Source organism: Neofelis nebulosa, chromosome 2 (genome assembly GCF_028018385.1).
Source record: "Neofelis nebulosa isolate mNeoNeb1 chromosome 2, mNeoNeb1.pri, whole genome shotgun sequence".
In the NCBI taxonomy this organism is placed as follows: domain Eukaryota; kingdom Metazoa; phylum Chordata; class Mammalia; order Carnivora; family Felidae; genus Neofelis; species Neofelis nebulosa.
The window spans coordinates 185,747,461-185,770,281 of record NC_080783.1 but is presented as its reverse complement, the minus strand read 5'-3'; the positions used below and the strand labels follow the sequence as shown (position 1 = coordinate 185,770,281).

Genomic DNA, 22,821 nt, shown 5'->3' with positions numbered 1-22,821 from the left:
TAGAAGTTTCATTTATTCAGAAATCTATCCTCAATACAGTATTAAAAGTAATGATCACACCTGTAATAAAGATTTTCTTGTCACTTTTTTGGGAAGGACAGCATTTAGAAACTTTTGAAATGTTCTCACATATGATTTTCAAAATGGTAATCTTTAACAACTAGTAGTGCATTAAAATGTTTTATTTTTAACTAATTCTCAAAAATGATTTGTTTTTCAACTGCATTGAATTATAGTAGTATTCTAGTTATTACCTTGAAATATCCCCCCAGTACCATTCTGCATCCTGAAGAGAAACAGAACTGTCCTTCATTCCATTTGTAACAGCTGAAGTCATTGGCTTAGGTGGCTTTGGTGGAAGAGCTAGAAGAAAAATGAATATTATTTTGTAGATGTAAATTACTATTTCTTTTCTAATTTCCTCAGTCAGGAACAGCTCATTAACCAATGTACATTAAGATTCAGATAATTATAAATCAAGTGTTATTTTATATTAAATATTAGCCAAAGAAGGAATCCTTTTAGAACTCTACCAATAACTGCCTAAAATGTGAAATTTTCAAGCTACCTGGGGTTTTTTTTCCTTCTTATAAAGTGCTAACTTTTAATTCTGAACAGATGCCACCCAAAACTTGATCTTCTCTCAAAAGACAGTATGAAGCCCCTTCACCAACAATTCAGCCCAAAAGCCATTACATGAGACTGGTCATGATGGCCAAGAGTTAGTATCAGAGCCCAAAGCAGGTGAAGAAGGATTATGTCCATATAAGGGGACAGCAGCACAGCACAGGATCTCAGAGCCAGAGGAGGGTAAGAAGGAGATCCTCACAGGGACAGCCTGGCACAAGGTGTTAAATAAAGCTAAATGAAATAAGAAGCACAGCAGCACAGGGCCCGGTGGCACAGTGTAGTGGAGACCAAGCCAATGAGGACACAGTCCTCAGAAGTGGGCATACCAGTGCAATGAGACAAAGCCAGATAAGGGTGAAAAGAGTTTCTACTTGGGGGAGGGGAGGCTGGGAGGGGTTGGGGGAATGCAGCAATAGCTGTAAGAGATTAGGTACATACAGAGATATGGACCAAATAAGTAAAACTATTAAAATTAATAAGACCCAGTTTTCTCATAGTCTAAAAAGGAAGTTACAAATATGGAAAAGTGAAAAAATAGAACGATCCCTCGAGTTTGAACTGGAATTGCAGCTATTGATAATGAACTCATGAAATTCAATAGAAAGAGAGATGCAAATGTCTGTACATACTGGGAATGAAATTATTCCCAAGCTCTGTCCTGAGAGGTCCTGAGATCAGCCGCACCCCCAATATGCATAACCAGTACCCATATCTTTATTTCTAGTGCCATCCTCTACTAAAAACAATCTGGGCTCTTTGAAGAAAGGCTGATTCCAGGGCTGGGGCAGAGCAAGAACCAAATGAACCTCAAACATCATGTTAAGCCAAAAAGCAAGCAAGTGCTCAAAGAATGAGGGGCCACGACAAAAAATAAAGGAGCCAACTGAAGGGGCTCCCACTACCAAATAGGAGCATCAATATGAATAATGATAGTAAGGAAATATAAGTCATCAAACAAAATAAGAATCCATGTGTCCATGCAGGCAGATATAAAAAATAAATAAATAATTGAAAAATTAATGAGGAGGATTTACAAAATCTCAGAAGGCTTTCCTACAAAATGCTTATTAGTCACAAAAGTAGAAAGACAAGAAGTGGAGAAGTCTGGCAAATACCACCTTAATCAAATAATCAATTAAGTTAATACCACTAGTAATGATAAAATCTTGGGCCCCCAACAGGATGCAATGAGAAGGATAAAACATCACTTCTGTGATATTCCTGCCAAATACGCACAAACTGAATTTAATCATGAGGAGACACCAGACAAGCCACAATTGAGAGATATTCTACAAAAAAAAAAAAAATGGCCTGTAATCTTCAAAAAAGTCAAGGTTGTGAAAATCAAGAAAGATTGATGAACTGTTCCAGATTGAAGAAAACTAGAGAATTGTGACAATTAAATGCAGTTTGTGACTTTGTTACAAAGAATATTACTGGAGGAAGGACAAAACTTGAATGGGAGCTGAGAATAAGATTGGTGTTGTAATACATCAACGTGAATATTCTGATTTTGTATAGGAGAATGTTCTTGGTGGTGGGAAATACAGACAAATATGATCATTGTGGGGTATCATGTCAGCAACTTACTCTCAATGATTCAAGAAAATAAATTATTTGTACTATACTTCTTTTTTTTTCAATATATGAAATTTATTGTCAAATTGGTTTCCATACAACACCCAGTGCTCATCCCAAAAGGTGCCCTCCTCAATACCCATCACCCATCCTTCCCTCCCTCCCACCCCCCATCAACCCTCAGTTTGTTCTCAGTTTTTAAGAGTCTCTTATGCTTTGGCTCTCTCCCACTCTAACCTCTTTTTATACTTCTAACTTTTCTATAAGTTTGAGATGGTTTCTAAATATTTTTTTAATAAAAAAGAGACAATATAGAGGGAAATGGGGGAAAATGTGAATATATTCTTCAAAACAGAAACTGTTAAGTATCTCTCAATAAGAATGTCAAAAAATTCAATGGTAGAAGAATAGTCTTTTTAACAAATGGTGCTAGGATAACTGGTTATCCTTATTCAAAAGAACACAGTCAGACCCCTATATCACACCATATGCAAGAATTAACTCAAAATGAATCAAAGATCTAAACATAAGAGCTAAAACTAAAAAACTTTTCAAAGAAAACAGGCTTAAATCTTCATGACTCTGGATTAGGCATTAGTTTCTTAGAAACCAAAAGCACAAATGACTAAAAGAAAAAAAACAGATAGACTGGACTTGATCAAAATTAAAATTTTTTGTGCTTCAGATGACATCAAGAAAGTGCAAAGACAACACACAGAACTGCAGGAAATCTTTGTAAATCATGTATCTGATTTTATTTATTTAAAAAAAATTTTTAATGTTTATTTTTGACAGAGAGAGAGAGAGAGAGAGAGAGAGAGAGAGAGAGAGAGAGAGAGAGAGAGACGGAGCATGAGTGAGGGGTGGGCAGAGAGAGACAGGGAGACACAGAATCCAAAGCAAGCTCCAGGCTCTAAGCTGTTAGCACAGGGCTCAACGCGGGGCTCAAACTCACGGACCGCGAGATCATAACCTGAGCTGAAGTCGGACAATTAACAGACTGAGCCACCCAGATGCACCATATATCTGATTTTAAAAACTGTATCCAGAACACAGAAAGAAAACTTAACAAAAAGGCAAATGATTAATTAAAAATGGGCACCGGATCTGAATAGACATTTCTCCAAAGACAATATACACATGGCCAGTAGCACATGAAAAAATAAGATCATCAGCCATCAAGGAAATCAAAATCAAAATAACGGAGCACCTAGGTAGCTCAGTTGGTTAAGCGTCCGACTCTTGCTTTCCGCTCAGGTCATGATTTCACGGTTCGTGAGACTGAGCCCCAGGTGGGGCTCTGCGCTAACAGCATGGAACCTGCTTGGGATTCTCGCTCCCTCGTTCTCTGTCCCTCCCCTGCTCTCTCTCTCTCTCTCTCTCATTCACTCCCTCTCTCTCTCTCAAATAAACTAACTTAAATTCAAAGAAATAAAATAAAAATCACAATAGATATCACTTCACACCCTCTAGGATTTGACTATACAGTTCACCCTTTGACAACAGGGGTTTGAAATGCACAAGTCCTCTTATACACAGATTTTTTGGAAAATTTCTTGGAGATTTCCAACAGCTTGAAAAACTTCACAAACCACATAAGTCTAGAAACATAACAGCCTGAGAAAACATTAGATATGTCATGAATGCATAAAATGCATGTATACAATAGTCTATTTTATCATTTACTACCATAAAATATACACAAATCATAAAAAGTTAAAATTCATCAAAATTTTGTGCCAACACTTACAGATTGTACATGGTGCCATTTGTGGTTGAGAGAAATGTTAAACAAAGGTAAAAATATAGTACTAAATCATAACTGCATAAAATTAACTGTAGTACATGTTGTACTACTGTAATAATTTTGTAGCCATCTCCTGTTGCTATTGCAGTAAGCTCAAGTGTTGTAAGTATCCACTTAAAATGCCCTGTGACACTAATCATCTCTGCATGAACAGTTCATTTCTCTCTAGTGAATTACATATCACAGTAAAAAGTAATCTCCCGTGGTTCTTGCATATTTTTTGTGTTTAGTGCAATACCTTAAACCTTGAATAACACCAAAGGACCCACACAAAGTGCCGCTAGTGATGTTGGAAGCTCCCAAGAAGCAAGTTGGAAGCTCCCAAGAAGCAAAGAAAAGTCGTAACATCACAAGAAAAAGTTGAATTGTTTGAGGTCTGCACTTGCCCACCAGCCTAAAAGACCATTGTTTTTTTAAAAAAAAAAAAAAAAAAAAGGATATTTGTGAAGCCGTCACTGCTGCTATGCCAGCAGATGCAAAAACCTCACACTTTTTGCAAAATACTTTTTTATCCTGTATTGCAAGTGCAGCTTTTATAGCAGGACAGCTATAAGAAAGGCATACCTATAGACTCTAATATTATTCAAAGAAAAGCTAAGTCTTTATATGATAACTGAAAGCAAAAGGAAGGTGAAGGATCTAAAGCCAGAGAATTTAACCAGCAAAGGATGGTTTGATAATTTTAGAAAGAAGTTTGGCTTTAAAAACATTAAGATAACAGAAGAAGCAGCTTCTGCCAACCAAGAGGCAGCAGACAAGTTCCCAGAACCATTAAGAAAATCATGGAGGAGAAAGGAGGTCTGCCTGAACAGGTTTTTAATGCAGACAAAAGTGCCCTTTTCTTTGGGGGGGGGGGGGGGGGGAGGGGCGGGGGAGCCACAAAGGACATTCATTAGAAAGAGAAGTGAGCGCCAGGATTTAAGACAGGAAGGGATTAAAAAAAAAAAAAAAAAAAGACAAGAAGGGATAGGCTAACTCTATCCTTTGGTGCAAATGCAGTTGGGTTTATGATCAAGATCAGGCACCTGGGTGGCTCAGTCGGTTGGGCGTCTGACTTCAGCTCAGGTCATGATCTTGTGGTCTGTGAGTTCAAGCCCCACGTCAGGGTCTGTGCTGACAGCTCAGAGCCTGGAGCCTGCTTCGGATTCTGTGTTTCCCTCTCTCTGGCCCTCCCCACTCACACTCTGTCTCACTCTCTCTCTCAAAAATAAGTAAACATTAAAGAAAAAAAAAAAGATTGTCCTTATCTATATAAAGCTGCTAACCCCAAGCCTTGAAGAGAAAAAATAAATACCAGATACCAGTCTTTTGATTATACAACAAGAAAGCCTAGATAATAAGAACGCTTTTTCTAGACTGGTTTCATCAATGCTTGTCCCTGAAGCCAGGTACTTCCTGGCTTTTACCTTGCCAGGCTTTTACCTTGCCAGGCTTTTACCTTTTACTGGCTTTTACCTTGCCAGTAAAAGACTGCCTTTTAAAGTTCTTCTGATATTGGACAGCGCCCCTGGCCACCCAGAACCCAACAAATCCAACACCAAAAGTGTTAAAACGGTCTACTTGCCCCCAAACACAACATCACTAATTCAGCCTCTAGACCAGGGGGTCATAAAGACCTTAAAGGCTCGTGATGCACAGTAGTCTTTGGAAAGAATTGTCAATGATATGGAAGAGAGCCCTGATAGAGAGAACATCTTGATAGTCTAGAAGGATTACATCACTAAAGAGGCGCCTGGGTGGCTCAGTTGGTTAAGCGTCCAACTTCGGCTCAGATCATGATCTTGGCAATTTGTGGGTTTGAGCCCCGTGTTGGGGCTCTGTGATGACAGCTCAGGGAGCATGGAGCCTGCTTCAGATTCTGTGTCTCCCTCTCTCTCTGCCCCTCCCCCGCTCATGCTGTCTGTCTGTCTCTCTCTCAAAAATAAACATTAAAAAAATATTTTAGAAGGATTACATCACTAAAGATGCCATCACTGTTACAGAAAAAGCCATGAAAACTATCAAGCCCAGAACAATAAATTCCTGCTGGAGAAAATAGTGTCCAGATGTTGTACATGACTTCACAGGATTTACAATAGAGCCAATCAAGGAAATCATGAAAGAGATCGTAGATATGGGGGGGGAGGGGGAAGCAGCGAGTGAAGGGTTTCAAGATATGGATCTTAGAGAAAAAATGCTATCACAACGGAGGAATTAACAGAAGACGTGATGGAGATGAGTGCTTCTGAACCAATGTCAGATGATGAAGAAGAAGATGAAGCAGCAGCAGTTCCAGAAAACAAAGTGACATTAGACAATCTGGCAAAAGGGTTCCAAATATCCAAGACTGCTTTTGACTTCATTTAGGATATGGACCCTTGTATGATACAAGCAACGAAACAAAACAAATGGTAGAAGGATTGATACTGTATAGAAATTTTCAGAGAAATGAAAAAGCAAAAATGTCAGATAGAAATTACTACAGGGGCGCCTGGGTGGCTCAGTCAGTTAAGCGCTCAACTCTTGCCCTCAGCTCAGGTCATGGTCTCATAGTTTGTGAGTTCAAGCCCCGCATCAGACTCTGTGCTGACAGCATGGAGCCTGTTTGGGAATCTCTCTCTCTCCCTCTCTCTCAAACTAAATAAACTTAAAAAAAAAATTACTACATATTTCTGTAAAATTACACCGAGTGTGCCTGCCTCTCCTGCCTCCACTTCTACCTCCTCCTCCACCTCTTTCGCCTCTGCCACCCCAGGGCAGCAAGATCAACTCTCCTTCTTCCTCCTCCTTTTCAGCCTACTCAACATGAAGATAACATGGATGAAAATCTTTATGATGATTCAATTCCACTTAACAGCAAATAATCATCATACTGTACAGTTAATAAACTGTTGTGCACGTGTCTTGATATGAAAACTTAGTAACTGTATAGCAAGAGCTATGACATTTTTGTCATCATTGCCAATCATATTTATGTTTCATTATCAATGCATGAATTGTTATATCTGTAAATAAATGAGTTTTTTCACATTATCTTTTCATTTTTGATGTCTAGTGTAAAAGGTATAACATCTTATAGTATTTTTGTATCATATAATATTAATGTAGTTACTGAAAGACAGATGATTTATCTTATGAACAGACAACATAAACTCACACTGTCAATAAATATATTACAGTACTGTAAATGTATTTTCCCTTATGATTTTCTTACTAACATTTTTTCTCTAGCTTATTTTAGGGTAAAAATGCAGTATGTAATACATACAACATACAAAATATGTGTTAATCTGTTTCTGTCATCAGTAAGGCTTCTGGTCAACAGTAGGCTATCAGTAGTTAAGTTTTTGGGGAGTCAAAATTTATACACAGATTTTTAACTGCACAGGGGATTTGCACCTCTAACTCCCACATTATTCAAGGATAAACTATAATCAAAAAGACAGACAAGTGTTGGTAAGAATGTGAAGAAACTGGAACTCTCATACACTGCTAATAGAAACATAAAATGATGTAACTGTTTTGAAAACAATCTATCAGCTCCTCAAAAGGTTAAACTTAGAGGGGTGTCTGGCTGGCTCAGTCAGTGGAGCATGCAACTCTTGATCTTGGGGTTTTGAGTTCAAGCCCCACGTTGGGTGTGGAGATTACTTAAAAACAAAAAAATAAATAAATATTTTAAAAAGGTTAAACCTAGTAGGGACGCCTAAGTGGCTCAGTCGGTTAAGCATCTGACTTCGGCTCAGGTCATGATCTCACAGTCTGCAAGTTGGAGCCCCGCATCAGCCTCTGTGCTGACAGCTCAGAGCCTGGAACCTGCTTCAGATTCTGTGTCTCCCTCTCTCTCTGCCCCTCCCCCACTCATACACTGTATCTCTCTCTCAAAAAAAAAATAAACATTAAAAAATAAATAATTTTTTTTAAAAAGGTTAAACCTAGAGTCACCATATTACCCAGCAACTTCAATCCTAGCTATATACTTAAGAAAAACAAAATCTACATCCACACAAAAACTTGTGTATCAGTGTTTATAACAGCATTGTTTATAATAGCCAAAAAGTGGAAACAACCCAATATCCATCAACGGATGGATAGGGGTGCCTGGGTGGCTCAGTTAAGCATTCAACTCTTGATCCCAGCTCAGGTCATGATCTCATGGGTTTGTGAGCTCGAGCCCCACACTGGGCTCTGTGCTGACAGTGTGGAGCCTGCCTGGGATTCTCTCTCCTCCTCTCTCCGCATCTACCGCATTTGCTTGCTCTCTCTCTCAAAGTAAATAAATAAGCTTAAAAGAAAGATGAATGGATAAATAAGATGTATATATCCATACAGTGGAACATTATTTGGCAGTAAAAAGGAATGAAATATTCCATAAAATGTATGAACCATGAAAACATTTAGGCTACCTGAAAGAAGGCAGTCACAAAAGACCACAAATTAGAGGATTTCACTGTCTAGAACAGGCAAACTTACAGAGAAAATAAATTAACGGTTGCCTAGGGTGGTATTAAAGGGGAAAGGGGAAGGAGAGCCAATGTGTGCAGAGTGGGGCAATGAAAATGTTCCAAAATTGCTTGTGGTGATGGTTGCAGAACTCTGTGAATGTACTAAAACCTATGGCATTATACACTCTTAAGTGGGTGAATTGTATGCTGTGTGAACTTTATCTCAATAAAGCTGTTCCTTTAAAAAAACTATCAGGCTTCTGAAATTGTTAGATGAAGGAAGAACTTGTTATAATCCATACTTGTTTCTAAATGCTACTTATTTATACCTATCTTGTTTGGAAAGGATTTGATGTGGCTTACAAAAAATAGCTACAATTGGAACTATAATTTTGCAAAATTTAAAATTCTTCTACTTCTCCACTTATAAGAATTAACAGTTTAAACTTGTGCTATACAAAGTATTGTGCTATAGCTATGAAAGGTACAAAGACAAGGTGTTCCCAGCACTCAAATGAACCAACCTAGAGGGAATAACACATAGAAACACCTAACCGTACCACTCGGCAGAGTGAAGTAAATACTATAATAAAGGTAAAAGCAAAGTGTAATGGAAACCCAGCAAAAGGAGCATTTGATTCCCTCCTGGGGAAACTTCAGTTCAAACACTAAGCTTCTCAAACCTAGAACTTCCTGAACTAAGAGCTGTGACCAGCAGGGCCCAAAAAGAACCAATATGCTTCCTTGAGTCAGCAGTGGGTTACACTCTAATCACCAAAAGGAATCACAAAGACTTGGTACTATCTATATCCCTTCTCTGGAAGAGCTCTATGCTAAACTGAGTTGACCAAGCTGCATGGGGAAGATGCTATTTATGGATAATAATAGTTCACTGGTAGCTCTACCACCAACAAACATATAATGACCATTTCATCTATTACAGAGGGCTGCCCAGAGCCTCCTTGTATCTTACTTTTCTTATCTACAGAAATAAGAATGAAATGACTACAAAGCAGTTTCTACATAAAGTTCTTAAAACAACACAACTATAATGAACTATAAGATCGGAAATGAATGCAATACTGGCCTATTTATATATTCTTATCTATCATTATATATATAAAATATCCAATACCTCCTATGTTCTATAAGTGGGGAATTATAGCAATAAACTAGAGAGACACAGTCCCTATACTTACGGACTTTATAGTCCAAAAGGATAAATTTCAAGATAATTCATTATTCCTAAAATCTGAGTATGTTCAATTTATCCCAATTAGAGTCTTCAAACTAAATGTCTTGCCTTCTCTGGTATTTGGCCCCCATCATCACGTAAATTATAGAATTTACTGAACACAAGCAAAACAAAAAAATTATCTTAACCTTGTAATTCTATGGAGACAAGGAGATTTATATCTATATGTTGCTTCCAAATTATGATATTATAAATAATATGATATTATAAATAAGGCTTAAAAAATTCCAAATCACTTAACACTTTAAGTAGGTCAAGTGGAACATATGGAGAGAAAAGCTAATTAGGGTACATTAATGATCTTTTAACCACTTGATAAGGTAGTTCTTGCACTGGTGAGCACTGCAGTGCTAGGTGATGTTAAATACACCTGAACAAATATCTTCCTAAATAAGTATTCATAAAATGCCTAGGAGTTTTATTTCTGTTTAGTAGATGATAAAAAGGACTTTTGTTTCCACTTTCATAAATTATGAGTTTTAAATTTAAGCAACACACAAAGATTTTTTTTTTAATTTTTTTTTTCAACGTTTTTTATTTATTTTTGGGACAGAGAGAGACAGAGCATGAACGGGGGAGGGGCAGAGAGAGAGGGAGACACAGAATCGGAAACAGGCTCCAGGCTCCGAGCCATCAGCCCAGAGCCTGATGCGGGGCTCGAACTCACGGACCGCGAGATCGTGACCTGGCTGAAGTCGGACGCTTAACCGACTGCGCCACCCAGGCGCCCCAACACACAAAGATTTTTAAATTCAATTTTAATATGTAGATATACGAGCAAACATCTACACACAAATGTACATGTTTGCTTTGGTGTGTGTGTGTACATACATAAAGACATCTGGAAAAATACAGAAACTTAATAGTGTATATAACAGGAATGGAGAAGCAGCACAGGAGAGTATGTATGTATGTTTTCTTTAGGTATATTTTAATAAAAACAAAAATGATGGTTATGAGTAACTTTTTATTTTAATTCATTGTGTTTTCTGACTTTTTTTCAGGTTTTCATTTAAATTCTAGTTAACCTAGGGGCGCCTGGGTGGCTCATTCGGCTAAGCATCCGACTTCAGCTGAGGTCATGATTTCGTGGTCCATGGGTTCAAGCCCCACGTGGGGCTCTGTGCTGACAGCTCAGAGCCTGGAGCCTGCTTTGGATGATGTGTCTCCCTCTCTCTCTGCCCCTCCCCCACTTACACTCTGTCTCTCAAAAATGAATAAATGTTAAAACAAATTTAAATTCTAGTTAACCTATATGATAAAATTGGTTTCAGGTATAGAATCTAGCATTTCATCACTTATATGTAACACCCAGTGCTCATCACAACAAGTGCACTCCTTAATACCCATCACCCATTTAGTCCACCCCACCCACCCACTTCCTTCCATCAACCCTGTTTGTTCTCTATAGTTAAGAGTCTATTTTCCGACTTTTTAAAAGAAGTTTCAAAAATTCACTTTGGTATTTTTTAATTAAAGAAAGCATTCAGGATCTACAGCACTATAAAAAGATTATTTCTTTAGTCGTGGTCTATAATTAGTATTTTATAAATGCTATTTATAAATGAACAGTAAAGTATCAAAGTTAAAAGTGCTAAAGTTGATAACTGTAGCATACTGTGGAATGTAAAGGAACATTCCTATTCTTAGGAAATCTATATTAAAGCATTCAGGGGTTAAGGGTCAGGATGAATGTAACTTATTCTCAAGCAGTTCAGAAAAAAGCAGTAGGACTTTATATAATAAACAGAGAACACGAATGATAAAGTAAATGGAATAAAATGTTAGCAAGTAAACCTGAGTAAAGAACATATAGGTATTCTTTATATTCCTATTTTTGCAACTTTTCTGTAAGTTTTAAATTATTTCCAAATAAAATACTTAATTAAAAAAAAAAGTCAGAGTTAGGTACTTATTAAAACCAGGGAGGAATGACAGATCTCAGCCCTAATAGTCCATGCTGGGATTTGACTTTACAAAGGATGGTTTCAAACAAAAAATGGTAGATAAAAGGCTAAAACGACATTCGAATGTATGTCTCCAGTCTGTGCTGGGGGGAGAAGGGGCACATCTAATTATATAAGCATATAGGCCTTTCAACCTTTTAATTCCAAATACTACAAAACTCAGAGCCAGCTATATTTCCCTCATCTCAGGGTGAAGTTTTTTGTTGTTGTTTTTGTTTTTTACATTTATTTGATAGAGAGCAAGAGCACAATCAGGGTAAGGGGAGAAAGACAGAGAGAGAGAATACCAAGCAGGCTCTGCACTGTCAATACAAAGCTCAATGCAAGGCTCAAACTCATGAACTGTGAGATCATGACCTGAGCTGAAATCAAGAGCTGGATGCTTCACCAACTGAGCCACCCAGGCTCCTCTCAGGGTAAAGTTTTAACTAACATTCTGTCTGAAACTCTGACCAAAGACTTTCTTAACTCTGTAACCCAAAATTACAGCACAGTGCCTGATACACACAATAAATGTTCATTCAACAGTGACTGACCTACTTATTCTAGGCCTTTATTTCCTCCATCCACAAAATAGGGCCAAAGTAGTACCTACATCCTATGAGGGTTAAATGAGTCAATACATGTAAACTTAAAACAGTGTACAACACACAGCAACCAAGAAATATTAGCTGTTAGATATAGGTGCTAGGTTAGATGCCAAAGATATTAACAAAACAAACAGTCCAGTGGGCAATTCAAGTAAGTAAAACATATAATTATTGGGCCAAGATTAAACACAGTGAAAGTATTTTTTTTAATTTTTTTTTAAACGTTTTTATTTATTTTTGAGACAGAGAGAGACAGAGCATGAACGGGGGAGGGTCACAGAGAGAGGGAGGCACAGAATCTGAAACAGGCTCCAGGCTCTGAGCTGTCAGCACAAAGCCCGACGCGGGGCTTGAACTCACGGACCGTGAGATCATGACCTGAGCCGAAGTCAGACACTCAACCGACCAAGCCACCCACGCGCCCCAAAAGTATTTTTAAAGTATGATTTACATCTTAATTTTTATTTTTTTTTAAATTTTTTTTTTTCAATGTTTTTTATTTATTTTTTGGGACAGAGAGAGACAGAGCATGAACGGGGGAGGGGCAGAGAGAGAGGGAGACACAGAATGGGAAACAGGCTCCAGGCTCCGAGCCATCAGCCCAGAGCCTGACGCGGGGCTCGAACTCACGGACCGCGAGATCGTGACCTGGCTGAAGTCGGACGCTTAACCGACTGCGCCACCCAGGCGCCCCTACATCTTAATTTTTAAAAAAGACACAGAAAGAAACGGATGCCACGGAACACAAAGTAAGGGCACTGAATCTAGAGAGTCAAGGAAGACAATCTAGTGTCCCAGACTAAAGGAACAGTGTTTATATGAAAGAAAGAAAGAAAGAAAGAAAGAAAGAAAGAAAGAAAGAAAGAAAGAAAGAAAGAAAGGAAGGAAGGAAGGAAGGAAGGAAGGAAGGAAGGAAGGAAGGAAGGAAGGAAGGAAGGAAGGAAGAAAGGAAGAAAGGAAGAAAGGAAGAAAGGAAGAAAGGAAGAAAGAAAGAAAGAAAGAAAGAAAGAAAGAAAGAAAGAAAGATCCAAGACACAATTTAAACAAATGCCTGAAACATGGAGAGAAGAAGGTAGGGAACAGTAGAAGTTCCTTTTAGCTACTTGTCATCTCCTATGTTCTCACCCCAATATAGCTGCCTCCCCACTAACTAAACCATCTTCTCATTCCTCATCATTCCATTATATCCTCTGGGGCTTCCTCCCTGAACATTCTCCCTACATTGTAATTAAACTATTTTATAATTTCAGTATGTTCCCAGAATGTGTTTTTTCCCTAATTCCTAGCCTTCTCTGAAATCTGGCTCTCCCTAAAGAACACTACTAATCTTGAAGCCCTTGTTCTTGGAAGGTTGCTTATTTTCCCACACCTATGTACTCTGGGCTTCTTTCTTCCTTAGCTCTCAATTTTCTTCCTTCATTCACACCTTAAAACTGGTATTTCCTTGATCCACTGTTCATACTCTCATCTACTCCCATAGCTTCAAATAATACCTATAGTCTGACCCCAAAACAGTATTTATAACTACAAGGTCCTTCCTAAATTTCTGACTATGCCACAGAAGACAGTGCTTCTCACACTTCATTAAATTATAAATCACCTAGGGATCTCGTAAAAATGTAAACTATGGTTTTCTAGGTATGGATTGGTGCCTGGAATTCTGCAATTCTAACATGCTTCCAGGTGATACCAATGCTGCTGGTCCAAACTGTAGCAAGAAGCTTACAGATGTCTCTTGGAAAACTTCTATGGGGTAAGGAAAAAAAAATTAGGCAAGTAGATTATAGCAGGTAATATACAGTTGATTAAATACATGTGATTCTTCACTACATCTAAAATCATCCAAATTGGCAATAAAAAATATATATTTATTTAAATTCCAGTTAGTTAACATACAGTGTAATATTAGTGTCAGGTGTACAATATAGTTATTCAACACTTCCATACATCACCCAGTGCTCATTACAAGTGCAATCCTTGGGGCGCCTGGGTGGCTTAGTCGGTTAAGCGGCCGACTTCGGCTCAGGTCATGATTTCACGGTCCGTGAGTTCAAGCCCTGCGTTGGGCTTTGTGCTGACAGCTCAGAGCCTGGAGCCTGTTTCAGATTCTGTGTCTCCCTCTCTCTGACCCTCCTCCGTTCATGCTCTGTCTCTCTCTGTCTCAAAAATAAAACTGAAACTTAAGCCTGAAGGAAGTCCAATAAAAAAACAATCTGAGTGGCATCACTGTACTCTGGGAAGGCCAGAAATTGAAGGCACGATGCATCTCCTGAAGGCAGGAATGAGGGATGGGGCCATAACCAGAAGGACTGGCTGACAGTCTACAGAAAGAGCAGTTAGATCCTTAGTTCTCCACCCCAACCCCCAAGCAACTGGGCAACTACCCCTGCCCCACCCCACACAAAGGCTGCCTGTCAACTCAGGGAACACCAAGCACAGCTGAGATTAGGGGTAAGTCCTTTATTGAAAACAGAATTATCCCCCTTTCCCACCTCAGTTTTCTGAACACTGAACTACCAGCCTTCTATTTCCAGGGAGAAGTCACAGAGATTTTTCTCTGGAGAAACTGACAAGGACCCCAAAAAAGATCTAAAAATATGGATATTTGGGTTACCAATGAAAAAGATATTCATCTTATCAACTTTCACTAAAGGTCTCCAATTAACAACCTGGCCACTGACATGGAACTTCCAATCAGTTTTTTAGTATGTCACTTTTAAATAAGAAAACACTTTATAAAGGAAGGAAATTGACACATCCTACAACATGGATGAACGCTGAAGCCACATCTTCATGAAGACATGAACAACTTAGAGAAATAAGCCAGTCACAAAAGGACAAATACTGTGTTATTTCTCTTATCTGAGGTAGCCAGAGTAGTCAAATTCACACAGAACGAATGGTGGCTGCCAGAGGCTGGGGGGAAGGTGAATTGGAAGTTAGTGTTTAATAAGTACAGAATTCCAGGGGCATTCACTTTTGGGTATTCCCTCTCTGTAAAGAGAGCGTTCCTAATATTCTTTCTTTCTAATCTTATACTCTAATAAAATTTTGCCTGCTGCTCAAAAAAAGAAAAAATAGACTCTATGAAGCCAGCATTACCTTGATTCCAAAACCAGACAGAGACCCCACTAAAAAGGAGAACTACAGACCAATTTCCCTGATAAACATGAATGCAAAAATCCTCGACAAGATATTAGCCAACCGGCTCCAACAATAACATTAAAAAAATTATTCACCACGACCAAGTGGGATTTATACCTGGGATGCAGGGCTGGTTTAATATCCACAAAACAATTAACGTGATTCATCACATCAATAAAAGAAAGGACAAGAGCCATATGATCCTCTCAATAGATGCAGAGAAAGCATATACAGCATCCTTTCTTGATAAAAACCCTCAAGAAAGTAGGGATAGAAGGAGCATACCTTTACAATCTACATATTCAATGCAATCCCTATCAAAGTAACACCAGCATTCTTCACAGAGCTAGAACAAATAATCCTAAAATTTGTATAGAACCAGAAAAGACCCCGAATAACCAAAGGAATTTTGAAGAAGAAGACCAAAGCAGGAGGCATCACAATCCCAGACTTTAAGCTATACTACAAAGCTGTAACCATCAAAACAGTATGGTACTGGCACAAGAACAGACACTCAGATCAATGGAACAGAATAGAGAACCCAGAAATGGACTCACAAACGTATGGCCAACTAATCTTTGACAAAGCAGGAAAGAACATCCAATGGAAAAAGACAGTTTCTTCAACAAATGGTGCTGGGAAAACTGGACAGCGACATGCAGAAGAATGAACCTGGACCACTTTCTTACACCATATACAAAAATAAACTCAAAATGGATGAAAGACCTAAAGGTAAGACAGGAAGCCATCAAAATCCTCGAGGAGAAAGCAGGCAAAAACCTCTTTGATCTTGGCCGCAGCAACTTCTTACTCAACACGTCTCTGGAGGCAAGGGAAACAAAAGCAAAAATGAACTACTGGGACCTCATCAAAATAAAAAGCTTCTGCACAGTGAAGGAAACAATCAGCAAAACTAAAAGGCAACCAACAGAATGGGAGAAGATATTTGCAAATGACATATCAGATAAAGGGTTAGTATCCAAAATCTATAAAGAACTTGTCAAACTCAACACCCAAAAAACAAATAAGCCAGTGAAGAAATGGGCAAAAGACATGAATAGACATTTCTCCAAAGAAGACATCCAGATGGCCAACCGACACATGAAAAAATGCTCAACATCACTCATCGTCAGGGAAATACAAACCAAAACCACCATGAGATACCACCTTACACCTGTCAGAATGGCTAACGTTAACAACTCAGGCAACAACAGATGTTGGTGAGGATGCGGAGAAAGAGGATCTCTTTTGCATTTTGTTGGTGGCAATGCAAGCTGGTACAGCCACTCTGGAAAACAGTATGGAGGTTCCTCAAAAAACTGAAAATAGAACTGCCCTATGACCCAGCAATTGCACTACTAGGCATTTATCCATGGGATACAAGTCAGCTGTTTGGAAGGGACACATGCACCCCCATGTTTATAGCAGCACTGTCAACAATAGCCAAAGTATGGAAAGAGCCCAAATGTCCATCGATGGATGAATGGATAAAGAAGATGTGGTATATATACAACAGAGTATTGCCAAATAGGCAATCAAAAAGAATGAAATCTTGCCATTTGCAACTACATGGATGGAACTGGAAGGTATTATGCGAAGTGAAATTAGTCAGAGAAAGACAAAAACCATATGACTTCACTCATGAGGACTTCAAGTGACAAAACATGAACATAAGAGAAGGGAAACAAAAATAATATAAAAACAGGGAGGGGAACAAAACAGAAGAGACTCATAAATATGGAGAACAAACTGAGGGCTACTGGAGGGGTTGTGGGAGGGGGGACGGGCTAAATGGGTAAGGGGCACTAAGGAATCTACTCCTGATATCATTGTTGCACTATATGCTAACTAATTTGGATGTAAATTTAAAAAATTAAAAATTAAATTTAAAAAAAAGAAAAAATAGGTACAGAATTCCAGCTACATAAAATGAAGAAGTTCTAGAGATGAAGGAGTTATGGTTGCATAACAACATGAATGTACTTAATGCCAAAGAACTGTACACTTAAAAATGATTAAAATGACAAAATTTTGTTATGTATGCTTACCACAATTTAAAAAAAAAAAAAACCACAAGACATTTAAAGAAAGCTATCAAAATTAAAGACCAAAACAAAGGAAGTAAGGAAGTTAGGAGATACACAAAAAAGTGTAACATCTTCAGAAATATAAAAGGAAATACTGCATCCATGAAACACAAGATCTACAATAAACATTAAAGAACAACAGCCCTGGGGTGCTTGCTTCCATTCAGGTCATGATCTCACGGTTTGTGAGTTCAAGCCCCGTGTCAGGCCCTGTGCTGACAGCTCGGGGCCTGGAGCCTGCTTCAGATTGTGCCTCCCTCTCTCTGCCCCTCCCCCGTTAATGCTCTGTCTCTCAAATAAAAACACTAAAGAAAAAAATTTTAAAAAAAAGAACAACAGCCCTTATATATATTAAAAGAATGACAGAGGCTTTTAAAAAAACCTCAATTGACAAGCTGGCAGATAACATTGAGGAAATCTCCCAAGAAGTATAACAAAAAGAGAAAGTAATGAAAAGTAGATGGGGCACCTGGGTGACTCAGTCCATTGAGAGTCCAACTTATTTTTATTAATATGTTATTTTTTCTTTTTTTAAGGTTTATCTATTTATTTGGAGAGAGACACAGCATGAGCAGGAAAGGAGAGAGAAAGGAAGAGAGAGAATCCCAAGAGAGATCTGCACCATCAGTGCAGAGCCTAATGCAGGGTCAAACTCATAGACTGAGATCACGACCTGAGCCGAAAACCAAGAGTCAGACACTTAATTTAGTCACCCAGGTGCCCTGAACGTCCATCTCTTGATTTTGGCCCAGGTCATGATTATCAGGGTCGTGAGATGGAGCCCCGCATAAGGCTCTGCGCTGAGCATGGAACCCTCTTGGAATTCTCTCTTCCTCTCTCTACCCCTCTCCTGCTTGTGCTCTCTCAAAAATAAATAAATATTAGGGGCACTTGGGTGGCTCAATCAAAGTCTGAGTTCAGCTTAGGTCATGATCTCATGGTTTGTGAGTTCAAGTCCTGCATCAGGCTCTGTGTTGACAGCTCTGGAGCCTGCTTCAGATTCTGTGTCTCCCTCTCTCTCTGCCCCTCCCCTGCTTGTGCTCTTTCTGTCTCACAAAAAATAAAGATTTAATAAATAAATAAATATTAAAAAAAAAAAAAGAATTAGAGGATAAACCCAGAAGACCCAACATTGAACTAACAGAAATTCCAGAAAGCAGAAACTTTTAAAATAAACATAAGAAAAAAATGTTCAGAAACTAAGGACATACATATCCAGAATGAAAGCCCACAGCATGTGGATCTCAGGTCAGGTCATAATCTTACAGTTCATGAGTTTGAGCCCTGCATTGGGCTCTGCACTGACAGAGTAGCGACTGCCTCTGTCTTTTTCCTTCTCTCTACCCCTCCCCCACTCTCTCTGTCTCAAAATATATAAACTTTAAAACCCACAAATGTTTAAAAATTATGGCAATTTGGGGTGCCTGGGTGGCTCAATGGTTAAGTGTCCAACTCTTGGTTTTGGCTCCGGTCATGATCTTGCAGTTTGTGAGTTCAAACTCCACATCAGGTTCTGCACTGACAGTGTGGAGCCTGCTTGGGATTCTCTCTCTCCCTCTCTGCCCCTCCCATGCTCTCTCTCTCCCTCAAAATAAACTTAAAAAAAAAAAAAAAAGCAGAAAAAGAGTTTACAGTTGCAAATTTAAAAATAAATAAAAATTATGGCAATTATTAATTCTAAAAAATTATGTAAGAAGAACATGTAATCATAATATACTAATGGCCTATCTGTGAGCACTGGTTACATGATCATAACACATAAATACTAAAGACAATTTATGGGGCTCCTGGCTATCTCAGTCAGTACAGCATGAAAATCTTAATTTCAAGGTTTAAGCCCGAGCCCCACGTTGGGTGTAGAAATTACTTAAAAATAAAATCTGGGGCACCTGGGTGGCCGAGACGGTTAAGTGTCTGACTTCAGCTCAGGTCATGATCTCATGGCTCATGAATTCAAGCCCTGCATCAGGCTCTGTGCTGACAGCTCAGAGCCTGGAGCCTGCTTCATATTCTGTGTCTCCCTCTCTCTGCCCCTCGCCTGCTCACACTCTCTCTCCAAAGTAAATAAACATTAAAATATTAATTAAAAAAAAAATCTCAGGGGTGCCTGGGTAGCTCAGTCAGTTAGTGTCTGACTTCAGTTCACGTCATGATCTCACAGTTTAGGAGTTCAAGCCCCATGGTGGGCTCTGTGCTGACAGCTCAGGGCTGACAGTGTAGAGCCTGCTTGGGCTTCTCTCTCTCTCTCCCTCTCTCTCTCCCTCTTCTCTCTGCCACTCCCTGCCCTCCCTGCTCACTCTTTCTCAAAATAAATAAATAAACTTAAAAATAATTTTTAGGGGGGATCCTAGGTGGCTCAGTTGGTTAAACTTCAGACTTCGGCTCAGGTCACGAAGTTGCAGTTCACAAGTTCCAGACTCATGTCAGGCTCTGTGCTGACATCCTGGAGGCTGGAGCCTGCTTTGGATTCTATGTCTCCCTCTCTCTCTGACCCTCCCCCGCTCACTCTCTCTCTCTCTTTCTCAAAAATAAACACACAAAAATAAATAAAAATTAAAAAATAAAATAAAATCTTAGGCCCCCTGGGTGGCTCAGTCAGTTGAGTGTCCAAGTCTGGATCTTAGCTAAGGTCTTGATCCCAGGGTTGTGTGTACAGGCATGACACCTACTTAAAAAATAATAATAGGGGCGCCTGGGTGGCGCAGTCGGTTAAGCGTCCGACTTCAGCCAGGTCACGATCTCGCGGTCCGTGAGTTCGAGCCCCGCGTCAGGCTCTGGGCTGATGGCCCAGAGCCTGGAGCCTGTTTCCGATTCTGTGTCTCCCTCTCTCTCTGCCCCTCCCCCGTTCATGCTCTGTCTCTCTCTGTCCCAAAAAAAAAAAAAAAAAAAAATAATAATAATAATAATAATAATAAAATAAAATCTTAAAAAGATAAATTAAGAAGCAATTATAATTGTCATATAAATACATTGGAAAAATGAGTAAAGGAGAATAGCATGTATGACATAAGAGACCTAAATCCCCATCTAAGAAGGAATCAGTAATAAAAGTGAATAAAATTAAAATAGAAGTATAAGCACATTATGAAAAATAGGGAGATAAAACTAGAAGAAAAAGCTAAGAGTTAAATGTTGGCTCTGTAGACTAGAAATGGAGGGTAGAGAGGGTAGATCAGGGAACTGCTGGGATTTTGGCGGGAGGGGTCCCACTATAAACCTTGAAGTACCTTTTGACTTTTTAAATTATGAACTTATATTGCTTTGATGAAAATGAAAATCAAATTAAAAGAAACTTAAGAGCTTATCTGATTCTGGCACTTAAAATCGATTTGGTAAATGATCTCACCTAAGCTCTAGCTTCAATGATACGTTTAAGTCAACTCATATAGGCTAGCAAGAGCTGATTGTTACAGTTCCAAGAATTTTGCAAGCCACAGTTATACACAATCATTATTAAGAATTAAATCCTATGAATGCATAATGAAGTTATATTAAAAATAAAGGGGGGGAGCACCTGAGTGGCTCAGTTGCTTAAGTGTCCAACTCTTGATCTCAGCTGAAATCTTGATTTCAGAGTCCTGAGTTCAAGCCCATGTTGGGCTCTGTGCTGGGCTCGGGGCCTACTTAAAAAAAAAAAAAAAAAAAAAAAAAAAAGGGCGGAGCACCTGACTGGCTCAGTTGGTAGAACATCCAACTCTTGATCTTAGGGCTGTGAGTTCAAGGCCTACATTTAGCGTAGAAATTACTTTTTTAAAAAAGAAAGGTAATAAGCACTCAAAATTCATTATTTCATTAATATCTTATTACTATGTTTTACTACCTATCTATAACTGTTGTATTATATAGTAGAAATACTTCATGCACATCTTTTTCAAACTCTGCATTCAGTATAACACATGGGTAGCTTAAAACCAGCCACAGTGGGAGTATTTACATTTCAGAAATCAGCAAACGCTACAGGTCAGAGTTTATTGTTGTATTTATTATCTACCAGGGGTCAGCAAACTATGGTCCTCTAACAGTTTCTTTACAGTGTAAAGAATGGTTTTTATATGTTTTAATCACTGGAAACACACACAAAGAATATGCAACAGAGACCACATGAGCTACAAAGCCTAAAATTTTCACTATCTGGTTCTTTACCAAAAAAAAAAAAGTGTCCAGTCCTGATCTAAACTTAAGAGAAAATATTAATTCAGTATAATAATCTTACTCCATGGCTGCAGCTTTAGTGTAATAAGAAATTAGATGGTGTTTAAAAATAAATATCTTCCTCACCAAAACTATTCCTCCTGTCTACTCTATCCTAATAAAGGGTATCACTGTGCATTTGTCAAACTCCTAGAACTATACACCAAAAAGAGCAAATTTTATAATATGTAATTTTTAAAAACTTTAAGTCACATGTGAAACTTTTTCTTTTTAAGTTTATTTATTTATTTATTTTGAGAGAGAGTGCACACATGCAAGAGCTGGGCAGAGGGAGAGAGAGAGGGAGAGAGAGAGAATCCCAAGCAGGCTCTGTGACATGGGGCTCAATCTCACAAACCATGAGATTGTGACCTCAGTCAAAAATCAAGAGTCGGAGGCTTAACTGACTAAGCCACCCAGGTGCCCCCACTTGTGACACGTTTTAAATGAAGGTGTCTCATTCCAACTCCCTAGAAATTCTGATTTAGTTGATCCAGAATGAGTCCTGAAGTTTTTTAAACACAGCTGGCAATTCTGATTTAAAAAAAAGAACCCTGTTCCTTTTTTTATTTTAATTCCAGTTAGTTAGCATACAGTGTTATATTAGTTTCAGATGAACAATATAGTGATTCAACAATTCCATACATCACTTGGTGCTTATCACAAGTGTGCTTCTTAATCACCATCACCTATTTAACCCATCCCCCCCCCCACCTCCCCTCTGTTATCCATCGGTTTGTTCTCTATAATTAAGAATCTATATCTTTGTCCTTTTCCCTTTGCTCATTTTTTAAATTCCATATGAGTGAAATCATATGGTATTTTTTCTTTCTCTGAATTAATTAGGTTAGCATTATACTCTCTAGCTCCATCCATGTCATTGCAAATGATAAGATTTCATTCTCTTTTATGGCTGAATAATATTCTATTATATTCTATTATATATACATACATACATGCACACACATACATATACCACATCTTCTTTACCCATTTATCAATCAATGGACACCTGGGCTGATTCCATAACTTGGCTATTATAGATAATGCTACTATAAACATCAGGGTGCATGTATCCCTTTGAATTAATGTTTTTGTATTCTTTGGGTAAATACCTAGTAGTGTGAATTGTTGTAGGGTAGTTCTAT

At 38.5% G+C, this 22,821-nt stretch overlaps 1 protein-coding gene across 2 annotated transcripts in view; it reads right to left on the bottom strand.

Moving 5' to 3' along the window:
- Window positions 1-22,821, bottom strand: part of PIK3R3 (phosphoinositide-3-kinase regulatory subunit 3) — a 132,544-nt gene that overhangs the window by 45,810 nt on the left and 63,913 nt on the right. Inside the window, exon 2 of one of the 2 annotated variants that reach the window (XM_058717562.1) lies at window positions 255-363. The exons of the other annotated variant lie outside the window; for it this stretch is intronic. Coding sequence (XP_058573545.1) covers window positions 255-363 — 109 coding nt within the window. The remainder of the gene's footprint in view (window positions 1-254; window positions 364-22,821) is intronic. 2 annotated transcript variants of the gene reach the window in all.